Source organism: Puma concolor, unplaced genomic scaffold (genome assembly GCF_028749965.1).
Source record: "Puma concolor isolate L17-30 unplaced genomic scaffold, mPumCon1.1.hap2 unalloc_scaffold_91, whole genome shotgun sequence".
In the NCBI taxonomy this organism is placed as follows: Eukaryota; Metazoa; Chordata; class Mammalia; order Carnivora; family Felidae; genus Puma; species Puma concolor.
This window is the reverse complement of record NW_028240304.1, coordinates 40,793-61,526: the sequence shown is the minus strand read 5'-3', so window position 1 is coordinate 61,526 and position 20,734 is coordinate 40,793. Positions and strand designations below refer to the sequence as shown.

Here is a 20,734-nt window from a genome sequence, read left to right as displayed (position 1 = left end):
ACTGACATCAACCTCTCCCCCTTCAACATAACAAAATGGTCACAGATTAGTAGAGAGAAGGGCCTAACCACAGCCCCCCCCAAACCTGTTGACCCTTTACAGCTTCAGCTACAATAGCTGAATGAGCAAACACACACAATATGTTAACTGTTCGCCACTGTCATTAATTGGGGGTAGAAATAGAATTTCTCTCTTACGCTTAGTAAAGTAATAGACATACTGATGCAGTTTATATAATACAAATTAGGACACTGTAGGCATAAGATCCATTTATTTTGTAAGGATATTCTCTCTCCCCTAATCTCTTAATGATAACAGAATTTTATCTCTGTGAAAGTTTGCTGTATCATCAGCTATGCTAATTCAAATTTAGGCTTTCAAAATCAAGAATAGTGACTATTCTTGGCAAATATTCCAGAAACTAAGAAATTTGCTACTATAAATTCACACAGAAAAATTAGTGCTAAAATGCAAATGTTCTAATGTGTAATTCTGGGCAACTGTATGCAGATATTCATCAATATAGAAGAAAAATGGGTAGAATAGAATAAAAAAGGGAATGTAAAAATGATGGTTCTACATAAAAATATAAATTAGCTAAAGAATAAAGACATTAGATTTATAGAAGCTTCTAATTAACCTGTAATAGTTTCCACTGCTTCCATCAATTTTTTGAGCTCAGTCTTCCCATTAGCTGTAAGAAATACCATAATTTGGCAATATTATAAAAAGATAAAGGAGCTAAATTAAGAAATAGAGATTCTCCCCACAATTTAATCTCACCAGCCAAAAACTTTTATGCAATGGATTGCAAAGAATTCATTCTATGGTAGATAGAGGGTTTACCCAAGAAAGCTTTCTCTGTCTTACACTTGCAGGAATGTTACGGTAGGCTAAGTATGTTGTTGTTTGGTCTCTGATAGCCCTTCTGATGCAAATGCAAGGTTCTTCCCATGATTGATGTTGAAAACATTTTTCATGTTCTATCTTTTACTAATACTTTTCTTTAGTTATTTCAACTATTAACTTGGAATGGCTGGTTATGTGTTCTCAATCTTTTGTTACCAGCACATGCATAAAGTTTGGGTAAATGTTTCTACCTTTCTATGTTTGGGAAAAAAGAAATCATTAGCTAAAGCTAGAGAGTTATAGCAATATGGCATTGTGCCAATATCAGGAAGGATTGGTCAACCCCCTAAGACCAGCTACTTTATTTACTGGGCCAAGTACAAAATGAAAACGTGGGACCCCTTGTTCAAAAATCAGGAAGAAAAACTTTGCTTTTTTTTTTCTTCCACAGTCTTGTTCCCAAACTGTCATGGTGGTGTTTTTGTTTTAGTTTTTGTTTATAAGTCAGCTGGTAAATGTTGCACTGTCACAGGCATGGCATCTTCTAGGGTTGAGTGCAGAACCTCACAGGCACCCTGGGTGGTCCCATTACTCAGCATGCACGAGGCTCACTAGCAGCAGACTTCCTTCCTTCCTCCTGCCGCCAGAACCACACATCTGAAAAGTGAGTCACGTGTCTCACTTTCCAATGCACTGGTTGCCTCAACTCACTATGGACAGGCGACTCCCAAGAGTAATGCAGCCTTGACGTGGGGACACACTAGATACCTGGAAGGGGATGAGGAACAGGCTTGACCCTGCCAGCCCAAAGTGGGGACTGCTGCTGCCACGTCTTGTCACAAGATGCCTTCAGGTACAGGTTGCCAATGCCAGCCCTCCCTGCATCCATGCCCAGGTCCCTGCTGGGGTCAGGGGATGCAGATGTTGCCAGGCATGGTGGTGAAAGGGAGGTTGGCCATACCAGAGGCTGTGGAGTGGTTGACCCAGAATACATCCTGGGGACTAAATGGCAGCGGCAGTCACATGCCTGAGCCAGGGTGCCAAGCCCCAGCCATGCTCTAGTTTCCCATCAGACTTCAATTAGGAAACACAAATTCAAAGATAGAATTGTGAAGACTCTCTTGTGGCACTTGGGCAGCTCAGTCGGTTAAGCGTCCAACTTCAGCTCAGGTCACGATCTCACGATCCGTGGGTTCGAGCCCCGCATCGGGCTCTGTGCTGACAGCTCGGAGCCTGGAGCCTACTTCAGATTCTGGGTCTCCCTCTCTCTCTGCCCCTCCCCTGCTCACGCTCTGTCTCTCTCAGTCTCCAAAATAAATAAACATTAAAAAATTTAAAAGCAAATTATGAAGACCCTCTTGATGGCCAAATCAGAGCACTAAACCCCAAGCATGGCACTCTTGAGATCACGGCTGTGTCCAACTAACCTCACTGGTTGCACACCACCATTCCCCAAAGCAAAATAAAGGAAGGCCTACAATGCCACAAATCTATAAACCAAAAGCCTCAAGAGGATAGCTGACTGCATAAACCATAACCCCTGTTCCTTAGGTCTTTCTAACATTTCTGAGTGATGTTTTAAAACATAATGAGAAGGTAAGTGATTCGACTTGAAGAACGTGAAGCTGGAATGGGCAGGTGACAGAGAAGCCAAGCATGTGCAAGAGAAGCAAAGAAGCCCAAGACTACACCTTTTTTCTGTTAACGAGCCAGTTTCCCCATTGCGGAACTCAAGGCTTGTCTAAGTTGTGGTTGGTTACAGGCTCCTTTAGGCATTAACAGTCCTCAGCTGGGGACAAAGCAAAACTATCTGCTGCAATCTGGTGTTGGGCTTGTTACCTGGAAATATATACTGTTAACCTCAATGAAGATGACTAGGAAACAGTTTTCCTTTATGGATTTATTTTGATTTGATTTCGTTTTATTTTATCTTCTTCAGTTCTAGTCTCACGGAGACTTTTTAGGGAAGGTCTCCTGGGCTTCAAATCACATGGTGCATGTATATTTGAGGCAACTGTCAATGAATACAAAACAAAACACAAAAAGCAGCTAACTACCTACCAATACTCTGATTTCCTCTCAGAGCATAGAATCATAAATGGAAGTGGATGCCCAGACAGATACTACATCTCTACCGCCCCACCTCCGCCTCACATTTATTTAGGTGCAGCCACGTGACCGGTTCTCCACAGAGGAATGGCTACGGAAATAACGCGTGCACTCTCTCTCCTTCATGCTCTCCTTTCCATTCCATTATTAGACAGAAACGATGACAAGGCCTTAAAAAGGAATCCGAGAGGCAAGGAACCTGGGTCCCTGGATCGCTGAATGGAGAAGAGCCACTGTCCATTACCCAAAGATACTCTCGCCTTGGACTTTCACGGGGGAAAGAATTTAACTTCTGCTGCATTTACCCGGGACATAATTTTAGGTTTGTTTTTAAATAAAAATGTAGTTTACCCTAAACAATACGTGATCTGTTCTTAAATGAAGACTGTTCATCCCTATCTTTGCAAATGCTTCTAATTTCTTTTGGTATACCAAATATCACTAGTTAATATACATTCTCTTACACAAGCTCATAAATGTAAACTCCTAAGGCTCATTATTATCTACAATGCTTACCACTAAGTGGCAGATTTTCTGCCAGAGCTTCACGTTCCTTTTCTGTGTGTTCAATTCCCAGATTTTCCAGAACATTGTCTAGGTTATATTGGCTTTAACCATTCCTCCTTAAGAAACAAACAGGAAGTAATCATGAAAAAAAAATTACGTGATTTCCAAAGATTATATATAATTTTTTTTCTCACATGCATTTTAGTATGATAAAAAAAACAAAGAAAAAGTACAATTTATTTGTATTAGTGAACAGGCATATAAGGTTGACTCAGTAAATCACCTAAAATGATGTCAAGAACAACTTAGATAAAATGTTCTGAGGTTGGGGGTGCCTGGCTGACTTAGTCAGTAGAATGTGTGACTCTTGATCTTGGCGTCGTGAGTTCAGGCCCCACATTGGGCATTTAGCCTACTTAAAAAATATTCTGAGGTTGAAGCATTACTGGGTGACAGGCTGTGATTATGTGTTTAAAGTTACTATTTGTAGTATTAAGTAATACTCATCTGTTAAAAGAGGGGCCGAAAGAATACCAATGATAGGACTGTCCCCATCGGGAAAACAGAGAGAGTACTGTGCAGGTCTGTCCCCAAAACAAAGCCAAGGTATCAGCTGAGAGGGATAGTTCAAGATTCAGATCATCAATGTTCTGCTATTGCAATATACAAAAAGTGTATGAAAGATGAAAAGACTATAAAAATGGATTCAATGCTCTCGAAGAGAAAACTGTCATGAACAACACATTCACCACAAAATTCTCCAAGAATGTTGCTGACTGGAATTATTCCAAGTATCTGGGATGTCAGGAGGCCAAGTGCCACCTGCAAGAGGCTTCTCTCATTAAATAGCAGCAAACCTTCTACCCTTTTCCTCTTTCCCTTCCTACTTCCCCTTCTGGTCTCTTTTTCTAAGGACCTACAGGAAGAGGAAGTAAAAAAGCATTTTGGCCACAATACCATGCTTCTTTTCCACATTTGCTGTTGCTGCTATTGTTGTTAACTGGTCTTTAGGAAAGAATGTTTTAGAGAAAATAACTTGAGGGGCGCCTGGGTGGCTCAGTTGGCTGGGCGTCCGACTTCGGCTCAGGTCATGATCTCACAGTTTGTGAGTTCGAGCCCCGCGTCGGGGTCTGTGCTCACAGCTCAGAGCCTGGAGCCTGCTTCCAGTTCTGTGTCTCCCTCTCTCTCTCTGCCCCATCCCCACTCATGCTCTGTCTCTCTCTGCCTTAAAAATAAAATAAAATAAAATAAAATAAATAAATAAATAAATAAATAAAAATAAAAAAGAAAATAACTTGATTTGTGCCATAAAATTATTAAAGGTCACTCCAAAATCCTTTGTATTGTTGTTGGGCAAACGCTCAGAAAAACTGCCTATGATATTCTGTATATTATGTGTTGTATAAATTAGATTTCAAATGATTCTTTGGGGGTGCTATTTAGAAATATTCTCCAAGAGTGAATGGATCCCTTGCAATACTATACCATGGGTGATTATGCAAACGTGCTTAACATAATGAAATAAAAAAATCTAAATACAGGAATGTAGACATGACTCAAAACCTGGTGGTAAGATGTTTGTGTTGATATTTGTGTTGACATTTAGCAGACTTTTCTGCTAATCATGGTTCTTAAATACCTTTTACAGACTTCACACCATCCAACAATCTGTTCTTATACACCTTTCCAGCAGCTATTAGAAAAGAAAAACCATAATTTATATCCAAAGGAAAAGAACATGGACACACAGTTTTTGGGCAACTGGGTAATTCTAGGAGCAATCTTTTTTACTCTTTCCCTAGGAAATCTGTTCTATCTCCTCATCAAATAAAAATTATTTTAGGAAAAAAATTGTGACAAAAATGTACCCAGTGTTCAGCAACCAAGAAGACTGCTGGGAAGACTATACTGTGCAGGAAAAAAAAAAAAAATCACTACTTCTTTGTGTCCCCTCCCCCTTTTTTTTTTAACCTGTGTCTCACTTCCCTCAGTTTCCTTCCTATCATGCAGGCCTCTCAGGGCCGTGACTGGGTAGTGTTATTACAACCTGCATCAACTCTGATGGCAATATGGTTATGGTTAAAGAGCTGGGTTGACAGATTGAATCTGTACGTCAGCAAACTTAATTTGTTTTAAAAATTATTTTCAGTACTTTTTAGGAGAAACAAAGAGACAACAATTTAGAACTGCTGACAATGGGGCGCCTGGGTGGCGCAGTCGGTTAAGCGTCTGACTTCAGCCAGGTCACGATCTCACGGTCCGGGAGTTCGAGCCCCGCGTCAGGCTCTGGGCTGATGGCTCGGAGCCTGGAGCCTGTTTCCGATTCTGTGTCTCCCTCTCTCTCTGCCCCTCCCCCGTTCATGCTCTGTCTCTCTCTGTCCCAAAAATAAATAAACGTTGAAAAAAAAAAAAATTAAAAAAAAAAAAAAAAAAAAAAAAAAAAGAACTGCTGACAATGACCCCACAAAACCAATGTCCCCGGAAAGGCTGTTCTGAGACTTAAATGGCTCACCGTCGATAGGTACCGTCTGTCTCAGCCTCACTAGTTCCTTTTCAGGGAGCTCGATCCCCATGGCTCCCAGGACCTTTAGCAGATCGTTGGCATCAATCTTTTTTCCTTTCAAAAGACAGGAACATCAGTGCGTGACAATTTGGAATCTAATGATTCCAGATAATGAAAAAATGATCACCTTCGGCTCGGAAGTAGCGAGCGAGTAAAAGGAAACACATACAACTACACAGAATCACAGGGAGGCCACAAATAGAACACAGGTCCTTAATCTCCTAAAAGGCATACTCTCTTAGTGATGGATCTGTGTGCATCTAATGCAGCAGAGGGTAGATTTGCTTTTAAGATTGGCCAGCAAGTTAGAATGATGGAAATCATGGAAATTTATAACTTTGGCAGGGGAACTTAGAATTCTGGGGAGATCCTAAATTATGTGATTTTTCTCTTCATATATGCCTATCAAGGTATGGGATTATTTGAATATTAGTGAGGTAAGTGATATTATTGCTTTATTAAAAACATTTGGGCCAGATTTCTTACCAAGACACAGAATCGTCATTGTATTTTTAAAATTTAAGTTGTACAAATAAATACAGCCTAAGACTCTGAAAACAAGTATTCAATGAGACATAATATAAAGACATATAAACAGTTTGGGGCAGTTGAGGAGATATTTTTAAAATAGTACAATTTTATAGTAACTTGCCACTCACCAGAAAACATTTTCAATGCATCCATTAACTTTTTCACTTCAACCTTCCCATTATCTGTTAAGAGAGCCACGTAAATCAAATACAAATCTAACACCGGCACTCATTAGCAATATGGAATTTAAAAAAGAAAGCAATATATGTATACTCCAATATTTTATCCTATATTCATCTTGAGCCAGAAGTTCTAAAATATTACTAGAGCTTTGATTCATTGAACTACAGAAAATTAAACCTCTGGTAGTTAAGGATGAGATATAAAATTAAGTCACCATTTCCCACAGAGTCGGCCTCATGACTCCTATACGTTGGGAAACTCTCCACTGTTTACATCAGGCACAAGGAACAGAATTTACAATTTTTGTGTGCTACATATTAATGTTTGTATCTGGCTCTTACAATTGATCTCCTTATGTAATAAGCTGATATTTAGTAGTTCCTGACTTTTTTTTTTTTTTTTTGACACAGAGTTTCTTACTCCTTTATTCCCTATGAGTAAATTAATGATCACTTCAGTGATTGGCTTGAGATAATTTTAAAAGTAGAGATTCTGTATATTTTTAAATCAATATTTAAAGACATTAACATGAAAGCATATTACAAAGATAGAAATTTGGGATTCTATAGGATCTCAGATTCATTTTTCCTTACTAGACCAAAAACAACTAAGACACTGCATTTGCACACATTATTATGTTTTGTCTAATTTGTAGATGACAAATATGTAAATAGAAGCTTCATGTCACTTTTGTTCTTTATTATCTTCTGGCTCTAAAAGTACAGAGCAGGCCAATATTCATTTTTAAACAATTTATTGAGATATAATTTGCATACCAAACAAATTCATCCATTTCAAGTGTACAAGTGAACAGTTTTAGGATATAGACTGAATTCTGCAACTACCACTGCAATCTAATTTTGGAACGTTTTCATATTCCGCAAAAGAAACCTCATCATAAAAAAAAAGAAGCCTCATGCCATTAATTTGCAGTTCCCATCTACAGCCCCAACCGCAGTCCTAGGCAATCACTAATCTATCTGTGTCAGGGAAAGTGTCAGGACTAAGTGTCAGTATATTATATGAGGACAAGATTTCTAAAAATCCAAATGGAAACATTAATATGTAGTACATACAGATCTGCTTATTCTGGACATTTCCTATAAATGGAATCATACAATACGTGCTCTTTTGTGACTGGCTTCTTTCACTTAGCATAATATTTTCATTGAACCACTGCATTTCAGCCCTCATTCAGCTTCAATTGTATTTCAGTGTTTCTAGTTCTTCAAGGGAACTGCCTGAGAATGTGGCCTTTATTTAGATCATGGAATTTGAAATAGGAGTGGGATATTATGTAGCTTCAGAAAAAGGCAAAATTCTGTATGTGATAGCCTGAGTGTTTGCAGACCGCTCTGAGAAAATGAATGAGTGCTATCATACGGCTTTGGAATGTGCCTCTCATGTTTAGACTCCCACATTTTCTCTTTTATTTTCCTATTTTTTCTGTATTCATCTCCTCTAGACCGTTTTTCATGCTATTTTCACCCCTAATTATTTATCTATTCCCTCACTTTTTGTAGTCCTAATCAAAGAACTATGTTTTTAGCATTCCTTTGGATCCAGAATTAAAAAGATTGATGAAATATGTTAATAAAATGACAAGAAAGAATATTACTTTATTTTCTTTCCGAGCTCATTTCTAAGTTTTTACAAATATCTTCTTATTGGCAAACAAACTTCTTCAGAGATGATTTTAGAGAAGCTCACAACTCAAGTTATATTCAGTGATGCAAAAATTTATATGCTTACTCACCATCAACAGGTAGGTTCTTTATCAAATCGCTATTTTCCATTCCTGTGAGATTCATTCCCATGTTTTGCAAAGCAGTGTCTAGGTTAGCAACATCAACAATCCCTCCTTGGAAGAAAGAGAAGAATGTAAGCAACATTGAATAACCTTAGAATGTGACAATAGCTATGAATTCCTGTGTGTTATAGATATTGGTTTCACCTTAAAGAAAAAGGTCGAATGTATATTCAGTTGTATCTAAGAGTGTCAGTAATAAAGGCGGAATTAGAATTTCCTCCAATGAGTAATTGTGGGAATCCATTTATATAATTAGCTTTTAAAGACTGTGGCAGAACTTCAAGACGATTTACAGAAATACAGAAAACAAAATTCATATGCTTCTGCCAGTAGGAAAGTATTATTTTTGTTTGCTGCACAGTTTACATGGTTCTTTCCTCTGAATAAATTTTCCCAAAAATGTCTAATAATTTCTCTCATCTTGTGAGATTGAAATATATATAGAGTAGAATATGCATGACATACATTTACCATTTTAACCATTTTTCAGGATAGAGTTCAGTGGCATGGAACATACTCACCTTGTTTTAGAACCATCACCCACTATCCATCCCAGAACCTTCTATCTTCCCAGATTAAAAGTCCGTACTCCTCAAACAACACTCCTCATTCCTCCCTACACCCAGCCTCTGTCTCTATGAATCTGACTGCTCCAGGTTATCTTACATTAATAGAACCGTACAGTATCTGTCTTTTTGTGATTGGCTTATTTCACTTAGCAAAATGTCTTCAATGTTCACCATGTTGTAGCCTGTGTCACAATTTCTTTCCATGTTAAGGTTGATGAACACACAGACTGAGCCCATCTCTTGGCTCTTTGAATAGTGCTGGATATACACATTTGGATACGCACTACAAAAGCCTGAATGTCTGTGTGCCCCCCTACCCCCTGCCATTCATATATCGAAAACCTAATTCTCAAATTGATGGTATTAAGAGATGGGTCCTTTGGGAGGTTATTAGGTCATGAGGGCAGAGCCCTTATGAATGAGATTAGTGTCTTTATAAAGGATAACCTGCAGAGATCCCTTGCCCCTTCCACCTTGGAATGATACAATGCGAAGTCACTGTACAAATACAACCCAGAGGAGGGCCCTTACCCGCCATGCTGGCATCCTGATCTTGGGACTCTAGTCCCCAGAACTGTGAGAAATGAACTTCTGTTGTTTATAAGCCATCCAGTCCCTGGAAATTTATTATAGCAGCCTGAATGAACTAAGACACAAGCCCAGAAATGGAATTGCCGAATCACGTAGTAATTTTAAGTTTTTGAGGAACTGCCATACTGGTTTTCATAGTGGCTGCACCATTTCACGCTTCCACCACCAGCGCACAAGTGTTCCAACTTCTCCACATTTTCACCAACACTTGTTATTTTCTGTTCCTTTTTAAAAATTTTAATTTTTTAAATGTTTATTTTTGAGTGGGGGGGAGTGGAGAAAGCATGAGCGGGGTGTGGTGGTGGGGGGGGGGGGGGCAGAGAAAGGATAGAGGATCCAAAGCACAGCCTGATGTGGGTCTCACACTCACGAACTGTGAGATCATGACCTGAGCTGAAGTTGGATGCTTAACTGACTGACTGAGCCATGCAGGCGCTTCTGTTCCTTTTTATAAAATCGCCATCCTATGGGGTGTAAGGTGGCATCTCATTGTAGTCCACTATAAGTCTAATTGCTCATTTGTAGGTAGTCAGAATGCACTGTGGTTGCCCGTAGGGTTTTTTGTTTTGTTCTGTTTTGGTGTTCTGTGACTTGCTTACGATTTGATTAACCAGAGACCTCTGAAGCAACCTTTTAGGACTCATTACGTGCCCTGTGTTTTAGGATCCATGTCTTTGAACAATCACAAAAAATTACCAACTGTTAGGTCTTCAAATTAGCATTTTCTTTCTTTGTCTCTGCTAGCTCTTTTGTATACTGTTGGATAAACGGGCCGATTTTTCACTCTGACCCTCAGGCCTCTTACTCCTCCTTCCTGTTTGTTACTTTTTTGTCTTCATGCTGGAATCTTGGCAATTTTTTCAGAGTTCTATTCCAGTAATCCAATTAATTCTTCATTTCCATCTGCCAATAAAACCATTATGGTTTTAAATTTTCCAGGCTAGACAGTTCATTTCTAGAAATTTTGACTCCTTTCAAATCCATGTTTTCCTGTGCTAGTTTTTAAGAGTATTTCCATTTTCCTTTTGTGAATTCAGTCATTTAAAGCATACTTATTTTATGGTCTATCTAAAATATTTGTGTCATAGGAAGTCTTTGGGCGTTCCACTTTTTATCGTATATATTGGCAAATTTTTTTTAAATATACTTTATTGTCAAATTGGTTTCCATGCAACACCCAGTGCTCATCCCAACAAGTGCCCTCCTCAATGCCCATCAGCCACTTTCCCCTCTCCCCCAACGCCCATCAACCCTCAGTTTGGTCTCAGTTTTTAAGTCTCTTCTGCTTTGCCTCCTTCCCTCTCTAACTTTTTTTTCCCCCTTCCTCTCCCCCATGGCCTTCTGTTAAGTTTCTCAGGATCCACATATGAGTGAAAGCATATGGTATCTGTCTTTCTCTGCCTGACTTATTTCACTTCGCATAACACTCTCCAGTTCCATCCACGTTGCTACAAAAGGCCAGATTTCATTCTTTCTCATTGCCAAGTAGTATTCCATTGCATATATAAACCACATCTTCTTTATCCATTCATCAGTTGATGGACAGTTAGGCTCTTTCCATGATTTGGCTATTGTTGAAAGCACTGCTATCAACATTGGGGTACATGTGCCCCCATGCATCAGCACTCCTGTATCCCTTGGGGAAATTCCTAACAGTGCTATTGCTGGGTCATAGGGTAGATCTATTTTTAATTTTTTGAGGAACCTCCACACTGTTTTCCAGAGCGGCTCTACCAGTTTGCATTCCCACCAACAGTGCAAGAGGGTTCCCATTTCTTCACATCCTGGCCAGCATCTATAATCACCTGATTTGTTCATTTTAGCCACTCTGACCACTCAGCGTGAGGTGGTATCTCAGCGTGGCTTTGATTTGTATTTCCCTGATGATGAGTGATGTTGAGCATCGTTTCATGTGTCTGTTGGCTATCTGGATGTCTTCTTTGGAAAAGTGTCTATTCATGTCTTCTGCCCATTCCTTCACTGGGTTATTTGTTTTTCAGATGTGGAGTTTGCGAGTTCTTTATAGATTTCGGATACTAGCCCTTTATCCAATATGTCATTTGCAAATATCTTCTCCCATTCCGACGGTTGCCTTTTAGTTTTGTTGATTGTTTCCTTTGTAGCGCAGAAGCCTTTTATCTTGATGAGGTCCCAATAGTTCATTTTTGCTTTTAATTCCCTTTTGGCAAAATTTTTTCATCTTTTGTAATTTTCTGTTTCAAGGTCATTTTAAGAAAAGTTTTACAGGGAAAATTCTTCGGACCATGATATGAGGATGAATTTCTTGAATACTAGAGTTACTACAATGCTGGCGCAAACTTTAAAAAATTTTTCTTTTAATATTTATTTCTTTTGAGAGAGAGAGAGAACGCACATGCGTGTGAGTGGGGGAGGTGCGGAGAGAGACTGAGACAGAGAATCCAAAGCAGGCTCTGCACTCTCAGCACAGAGTGTGACATGGGGCTCAAACCCACAAACCATGAGATCATGACCTGAGCCAAAGTCACACACTCAACTGACAGAGCCACCCAGGTGCCTCACTTTTTGTTAAATTTTTGTGAGTTCCTGGCCCATGCAGGGAGTGCAAATATGAATTGGAACCAACATGAACATAGGTCCATAGTCATGAATTTTCAAAGAAGACATTTCTTCATGATCTTAGAATCCATGACTATACACATAAACTTCCTTTTACCTACTTGTGCTGATTAGACATTTTTCTAGTTTACCATTTCCTTAAGGGTGAAGTTATTCAAGAGTTCTACTTTTATGTGGACTTTTGCTTCCATCTTAAGGTAAAAGAATGGTACAGGAGGCCATTTCGTAAAATAAATACAGAAAAGATCTTTGGAAAAAACATGAATGTAGTTTTACACACACATACACACACAGTGGCAAAGGCTTCTCGTCTGCTTTTCAGATTCAGATTCATCTGCTTTTTTGCTATAACTGTCACTCACCTTTAAGGGTTTTTACACCATCCATCAACCTATTTTGGTACACCTTTCCAACAGCTGTAAGAAAGAAAGAAATCAGACCACACCAATGAAAGATTAAGTTAGGCATTTAGAAAAGACAGACATCATAATTTACCCCCAGAAAAGGCCTAATTTAATTGTAAATAACCAAGAAAACAGTTAACAAGTAGAGAAAATTTTCAATATGGCCCCCTGGCTTCTGAGGGAGTTATTATGGGCACTCTACTATGCTGAAACACACACATCTTAATTCCCTATGCCTCCCTTTAATGTCCCCATTTTCCCTTTCTGGTATTTTCTCACTCTTTTTACTTTCCTGTATGTCCCTGTTTATTCTTGAGGATGCCTTCTGACTAGAATCAAAAGTTAGAATAGGCACTTCCTTGACTTAATACCAGGTTAGTGACTGAAGGGGCCAATGATTCTATAAACAAAGTGGCACCGCTGGGGTTACTTCTTAAACTGGAACTGCATAATTCCTTCTAAATCCTGTTTTTATCAAATGGAAATAATTCTAGAACTTCTCAAAAAATAAACACAAGTCTGAGTTCCTTAAAGGCTACATTGTTTTTTTAAATACTCACCATTGACTGGCAGACATTTCTTTAGTTTTGAGCACTCCTTATCTGTGAGCTCTACCCCCATTTTCTCCAGAATACTTTGAATATCACTGACATTAACTTCTCCTCCTTCAAAGAAAGAAATGTAAGTCGATGAAAAGTTTGACTATGACCTAAAATCTCCAAAATATGAAGAAAAAGAAGTCATTTATCTATTCAGCAGATCATGCAACAGCTATAAACAAAGTAGCATGAGACCTTTGCGCCATCAGACATCATGGAAACAGAATTGTTACCTTTACTCAAAAAATTCAATATCTATAATTATGGAGTAAAGCAATTTTTTTTTTTTGAGTAAAGCAATCTAAGCAAGATGTAAGTGGCTTGGGGGATTCCAAGTTATTTAAAATATCACAGACATTTAAAATTCAGTGTCTCTGTTATTACCTTAATTATGAGTGTTGTGTCTGGTTTTACTTCACTGCTTAATATGTTAATTCAGCATAATGTGCATTTGCCTTTGAGAACATTTAATTCTATTACACAAGTGAAGTAAGTACATTAGTTCAAGTTTGTAGTTTACAAAACATGGGCTACATCTTTTAAGATGTTTTGCAGTACATGGGGCGCCTGGGTGGCGCAGTCGGTTAAGCGTCCGACTTCAGCCAGGTCACGATCTCACGGTCCGTGAGTTCGAGCCCCGCGTCAGGCTCTGGGCTGATGGCTCAGAGCCTGGAGCCTGTTTCCGATTCTGTGTCTCCCTCTCTCTCTGCCCCTCCCCCGTTCATGCTCTGTCTCTCTCTGTCCCAAAAATAAATAAACGTTGAAAAAAAAAAAATTAAAAAAAAAAAAAGATGTTTTGCAGTACAGACAAGTAGTTTTTAAGTAAAGGGTATGTAAGTTAGATAGAAGGGAATGAAAGAACTGAGCAATATTTAATACTCATGAGGCATTACATGCACATGGAGAACATGTTCACTAAATACATGTTAGACTAAATGTATAAGAAGCGCTAAATATTTGTGATACTCTAACATTGCTTGAGGCACCAAATATTCAAGATGTGGTAAAGATTTATGACACTTGTTCAAATGACTCTAATTTGGCAATCCATTGGTGACACCATTTTTAGGTCTTCTGTGTCCTCTGCTCAAGGAACACAAAACCTATGGCTCTTTGATGGCCTTAATGGCAAACTACAACTATTAACAACAGGTACTTGTCCTTGTGTCTTTCTTTTTTTGTTTTTGTTTTTGTTTTTTTAAGTTTATTTACTTTGAGATAGAGTGGGGGAGGGGGCAGAGAGACTGAGAGAGAGAGAGAGAGAGAGAGAGAATCCCATGCAGGCTCTGTGCTGTCAGTGCAGAGCCTGACATGGGGCTCGATCTCACGAACTGTGAGATCATGACCTGATACAAAGTCAAGAGTCAGATGCTCAACTGACTGAGCCACCCAGGTGCCCCTAACCCTGAGTCTTTCTGAAAGAGTTTGTGTCACAGGCTAGAGCACTTTCCATCTGTGGTCCATCTGCTTGAATCTCAATTCTGGTCCTTATAACCACATCAGCAGCAGGAAAAACTAATGCTGCTGAACAGAGAGAGACACAAAACTTATTATGCACATCACACACCTTAGATTCAAGTAGTGTAGTCCTTCCATTCACTCTACCCTGAATTTGTTAATGTATTCCATATTTCTGCCCCATTTTTGCTGTGTGTTTTTATTTTATTTTATTTTATTTTATTTTATTATTATTTTTTTTTTGCTGTGTGTTTTTAAATGATTTAATACTGTGTGACTCAAACATTTTAACTGGGTCCATCAGCCTTTCTGTCCTGCGTACTCTGGGCTAGTACTTTGAGGCTACAATTGCAGAAAGTCTGTTTCCCTTGACACTCAGATTATGCATATCAAAGTACTGTTTGGAAGAAACCTCAGAGGATCAAGAATTTTTTATCAAGCATTGCACTTCAGTATATAGTGTAAATATCAAAAGTTAAAATTCCATACAATTTATCACGTATACAAGGACTACTTGGAGTAAAAGAGGGTATTAAAAATAATTCGTTAGGGGCGCCTGGGTGGCGCAGTCGGTTAAGCGTCCGACTTCAGCCAGGTCACGATCTCGCGGTCCGTGAGTTCGAGCCCCGCGTCGGGCTCTGGGCTGATGGCTCGGAGCCTGGAGCCTGTTTCCGATTCTGTGTCTCCCTCTCTCTCTGCCCCTCCCCCGTTCATGCTCTGTCTCTCTCTGTCCCAAAAATAAATAAACGTTGAAAAAAAAAAAAAATTAAAAAAAAAAAAAAATAATAATTCGTTAAAATTAATCTCCCTCAGTGGTAAACCATAACAATCTAGGATGTAAGATCACTCTGAAGTTAAACTCTAGGCTAGGAGTCAGCCAACTTTTCTATAAAAGTTTATAAACAATAGAAAATATTCTAGGTTTTGTAGGACTTATGATCTCTGTCACAACTACTCAGCTCCACCTTTGTATGGTAAAAGCAGCCATAAATAACGCACAAACTAATGGGCTGGATGTGTTCCAATGAAATCGTTTACACAAACGGAAGCAGATTTGGCCCAAGGGTCAGAGTTTGCCAACCCGTAGTTTAGACAATTAAAGTAGAAACACTTCCCCAATAAAATGGTAAAATGGCAGAGTAAAAAGGTAGTGATGGGAGAGTTGGAATAGAGCATTAAAATATAACTTAATGTACGAATTAGGAGCTTAGAGTCACAGTAATTGTTCACTAACCTGTAACAGTGGCCACTGCATCCATCAATGTGCTGAGCTCAACCTTCCCGTTAGCTACAAGGAAAGCCAAAATAAGGTAATAAGGCCAGAGAGCCATATATAAACAGACAAAAAATAGGGTAAATTGGGAAATAAGAGATCGAAGTTCATTAGCTCCACTGCTTTATCTGACTCAACTATAAGGATATAAACCCTGGATTTAAAGAATTAACTCCACATTAGTTGAGGGAGAGTCTTTATCTCTTGGACGAAATGGAGTCTTGAATGTACCTCTTGAATTTGAAGGCTGCTCTCCATCTTACTGGCAGGGTGAAAGGTCCCAGTGACTTATTTGGCTGTGTAGCCATTTATCAGCTTTGGTTCAGCCACATTTGTCAGAGGAGTCTTTGGGGACCACCTTTCTTGTCTTCTTACCTTTTCCCAATTTGTCTTTCTCTAGTTTCTGTGTCTATCACAACTATCTTGGGATTTTTGATCACACAAATTGGTGACCTGTTTCTTCTATTAACACTACATATACTTGTGTGTAAAGATAGGTATGTATTTCTCTTTAACCCTAAAAGACGGGTAGATATTTCAGAGAGTCTCCAAACTGAAAGGACTTGTGGTAACATCATAACTAGTCACAAAGGGGATTCAACAGTTCACTGAAAGCTAATGGGTTAATAAAAATTCTATGGGGCGCCTGGGTGGCGCAGTCGGTTAAGTGTCCGACTTCAGCCAGGTCACGATCTCACGGTCCGTGAGTTCGAGCCCCGCGTCAGGCTCTGGGCTGATGGCTCAGAGCCTGGAGCCTGTTTCCGATTCTGTGTCTCCCTCTCTCTCTGCCTCTCCCCCGTTCATGCTCTGTCTCTCTCTGTCCCAAAAATAAATAAACGTTGAAAAAAAAAAATTCTACATGATGAGTTGAATGTGTAGACTTGCTCTCCTATGTCCTAAGGCTTCATGAAGTCCTTGTGTAACACTAGGAATTATTTTTTTTTTTAAAGGGTAACGAGTCATAAAAAAAAAAGCAATAAACTTTAGAAGAATATTATGCCTTATTGGGAATAACTTGGAATGAGGATGGTTCTGAGGGGGGGGTTCAAGAGAAGGCCAAGTTTGCACCCGTGTGCTGAGTATGAACAAGTATTCCCTTGTATGCCACTGAAATTGGCCAGGATGTTGCTGGTTGTTTCAAAATGAGTATAATTTCTGCCAAACCTTCTTTGGAAAGCAGAAAACTGCATGAGTGATGATTAGGCAATTGTCTTTTTGCTTTGATAACATTTATACCAATGATTTGGAGCCCTTTGGTTATGTACTGCTCAAATGAAGTGTTAGAAGGCCAGCCTATATTTGACGTTCCTCTTGAAGACTTTCTGTCACTTTGAATTATTTGTATTTTTCACTGTTTTTCATTTGTTTAGTCTAATTATTCCATCATTCCATTCATTCTTCAATATTTATTGCCTCTAAATATAAGATGATGTACGTATGGTTTCTACTTACAAGAAAATCACAGTTCATAAACAAAGAAGAGTGATATAAAGACACTCCCTTTTTATACAATATGCTAAGTGTATAATAATATATGTGTGAATAGGATGAATTTTAAACTAAGAGGAAGAGTAAATAAAGTGAATTCCATGGATCAGGGAGCTCTGGGAAAGGTAAACTTTGAGATTAATTTTATGGGCAAGAATTGGCTGGTGAAATATGCCTAAGTATTTTTGTTCTAGGAGTTGGAGAGTATGTGGAAAAGGACAATTGGATAATCAAATCAGATGCCATGGTATAAGCATTAAATAACAAAGAAGATCTGTATATTAATTGAAGAAAATTTTATGAATTATCTACTAAATTTCAGGCACCATATGAGGCACTAAAGATTAAAATATATTTAATAATAAATTTAATATAATTTCTGAACAAGTCAGTTTCTGGGGTGAGACGGACAAGTAAACATACTGTAATAGAGTAGTTGGGTTGACATACAGCAAATGATAAAATCAGGAGATGCTCCCGCTAAAATTCATCCATTTATAGCTACTGCTTTGCAACAGGGTGGAGAGCCGACTATATAAGAATCTTGCCTATATCCAATACTATGGTTCAGACACCTCAGTGTTATAGGGCAATGTGGAAGCAGGAAATAATGTAAGATAAAGCTAAAAGGAAAGCAAGGGTCAGATCACAGATGTATGAAATAGTCAGCACTCCTAATTGGTAGGACTTGGTATTCAATGAGATGTGGCACTAAGGAAAAGTTGCAGTGAAAAATACCAATTCGGTTTTTTTTTAATATTTATTTATTTTTTGAGAGAGAGAGAAAGAGAAAACGAACAATTGGGGGAGGGGCAGAGAGAGAGACACACACAGAATCTGAAGCAGGCTGTAGGCTCTGAGCTGTCAGCACAGAGCCCAGCACGGGACTCGAACTCGTGGACAGCGAGATCATGACCTAAACCAAAGTTGGAGGCTTAACCGACTGAGCCACCCAGGTGCCCTGAAAAATGTCAATTTTTAAATTTGTTTTACTAAGAACATGATGGTGCCACCAGCTGAGAAAGGGAATGTATAATTAGGAGATAGTTTGGGGTAGGTATTTTTAAATATAGTGAATTTAAGATCTGAGGCTTTGCTGAGCAAGAATGAATTTGGCAGATACAACCCAACAGGAATCTGGATGTGGTTTTACCCAACCCATATTTGGGGAGGAATTTGGGCTGCAGAAAAACATCTAGAAGTTTTCAGCATATAATGACACTTGGAAATAGGAGTGTGGATAACACTGTCCACTGAGAATTGTAACACGGAATTGTAAAAGTTAAAGTGATTAATGGGCTTAGGACACAACTATTTGAGGGATACTAATAATACGGAAATTAGTCATATTTTTCTTCCTTCCTTTCTATTCGCCAGCCTATGAGATTCATTTTGCTCCTTGTAAATTCATTACTGGATCAGAAAGTAGTTATAATAGTTCTGTGTGTGATGCCTGGAATCCAAAAGAGAAGAGGTTAAAGATATGGGGCTTATAGAAATGAAGAGAAGCCTAGTTTCTTCTCTAAGCTTTGCAAAAATGTCATTTTGATACTAGGTAAAACTAATTATGGACACACTCATGTACAAGTGCAGAAAGTCTCCTGTAAGATACAGTAGTATGTGAAACACGCACCGGTAAGTGGTAGATTTTCTGTCACATCTTCGTGTTCCCTTTGTGTGAGCTTGATTCCCAAGTTTTCCAGGACAGTGTCCAGGGTATTCACCTTAACTCTGCCTGCTTAGGAAACATACAGGAACGAAACATGAAAAAAAAAATGAGTTTAAAATATTAGAAATATATTTGTGAATGCGAATTGTTATCTGAATATATATACTTTGTCATTATTACAATAAAAAACAAAAGAGAAAATGTACTTCTGTGATTATTACTTTTCTGTATGAACTCCCATTTAACATGTCTAAGAGCATTAAATAATCAACAGAAAAATCAGAATTAGTAATTCGTCCTTTAAACCTTGAATGGAAGCCTGTATTATAAACAGCTCATGAAGGGATAGGCTACGTGATTTGATTATAACCAATATTAGAGAGAATAGGAATGAGCTTTGATGATAGGACCTCACTAATTTATTAACTAACTAATATTAAAACAGAGTGACGATCATAAGGTAACCTTAAAAACAAGCAGAATCTTAGCACTTTTTTAGATAAAATCAATCATTTTAAAGTGAACACCTCAGTGGAATTTGGTACATATTCACAATGTTGTACAAATATCACTTCCAGTTCCAAAACATTTTCATCATCCCCAAAGGAGAGCCCATACATATTAAGTAGTCACTCCCCACTCCCCTCTCCACCCAGCCCCCCGCAACCCTAACCTACTTTTTGTTTCTATGGATGTGCCTTCAATCTTCCTTCATAACAAGCTTTCCTTACACAACTCCCTAAAAATTCGGTAATTCTTTTCTTCATAATTTGCTGTGTATGATTAGGTTTTTGGGGTTGTGAGTATGGATTCCTAGCAAGATGGATTGAGACATGATAGCGTAAAATATTACGATGACGAAAGTAACTAAGTAACTGGGGTGCCTAGGTGGCTCGGTCGGTTAAGCATCCGACTCTTGATTTCAGCTCGGGTCGTGATCTCAGCGACGGGGAGTTCAAGCCCTGCGTCCGGCTCTGCACTGTCAGTGCAGGGCCTGCTTGGGATTCCCCTTCTCTCTCTCTCTCTCTCTGCACTCCCCCACTTACCATCTTTCTCTCTCAAAGTAAATAAACAAACTTAAAATGAAAGAAAGTAACTAAGTGATCTATACATAGGAAGCTAGACAGGACGCTGTCTAAATGATAAATGTGAACCTTGAAGATTTCAGATGTCTCTGCCTTTCTTATCAGGCTTTTAACCTACCCTGAGTGGATTTCACCCCATCCAGCATTGCATTCTGAAATACGTTTCCAGCAGCTATAGGAAAAGGAACAATTCATGTCAGAAGGGAAATGGTATGAACATCCACTTACTTATAACTTCAGTAAAACAACTGTAACTGAGTGGGACATGTGTTCTGTCTCAGTATTAAATTTAAAAAGAAGTTATGGAAAAGAAAACTGTCTCAGTGTGACAAATATATATATTTTCTGGCAAGTAGGAGACTGACAGCTGAGGGAAACACTATTCTGTTGAAACAATCACACCTTTCCTTTTTCTGTTCACTTCCCCTTTTATTTCTTTTCCTCGTCC

General features: G+C 38.7%; 1 protein-coding gene across 1 annotated transcript in view; it reads right to left on the bottom strand.

Annotated features, from left to right (window-relative positions):
• Nucleotides 1–3,323: 3,323 nt before the first annotated feature.
• Nucleotides 3,324–20,734, bottom strand: part of LOC147570821 (uncharacterized) — a 33,451-nt gene continuing 16,040 nt past the window's right edge. Inside the window, exons 6-15 of the mRNA XM_086696761.1 lie at nucleotides 20,405–20,458; nucleotides 19,166–19,267; nucleotides 16,006–16,059; nucleotides 13,275–13,379; nucleotides 12,673–12,726; nucleotides 8,499–8,603; nucleotides 6,688–6,741; nucleotides 5,978–6,082; nucleotides 5,105–5,158; nucleotides 3,324–3,581 (exon numbers count right to left, since the gene is read on the bottom strand). Coding sequence (XP_086552887.1) covers nucleotides 3,553–3,581; nucleotides 5,105–5,158; nucleotides 5,978–6,082; nucleotides 6,688–6,741; nucleotides 8,499–8,603; nucleotides 12,673–12,726; nucleotides 13,275–13,379; nucleotides 16,006–16,059; nucleotides 19,166–19,267; nucleotides 20,405–20,458 — 716 coding nt within the window. The 3' untranslated portion in view covers nucleotides 3,324–3,552. The remainder of the gene's footprint in view (nucleotides 3,582–5,104; nucleotides 5,159–5,977; nucleotides 6,083–6,687; nucleotides 6,742–8,498; nucleotides 8,604–12,672; nucleotides 12,727–13,274; nucleotides 13,380–16,005; nucleotides 16,060–19,165; nucleotides 19,268–20,404; nucleotides 20,459–20,734) is intronic.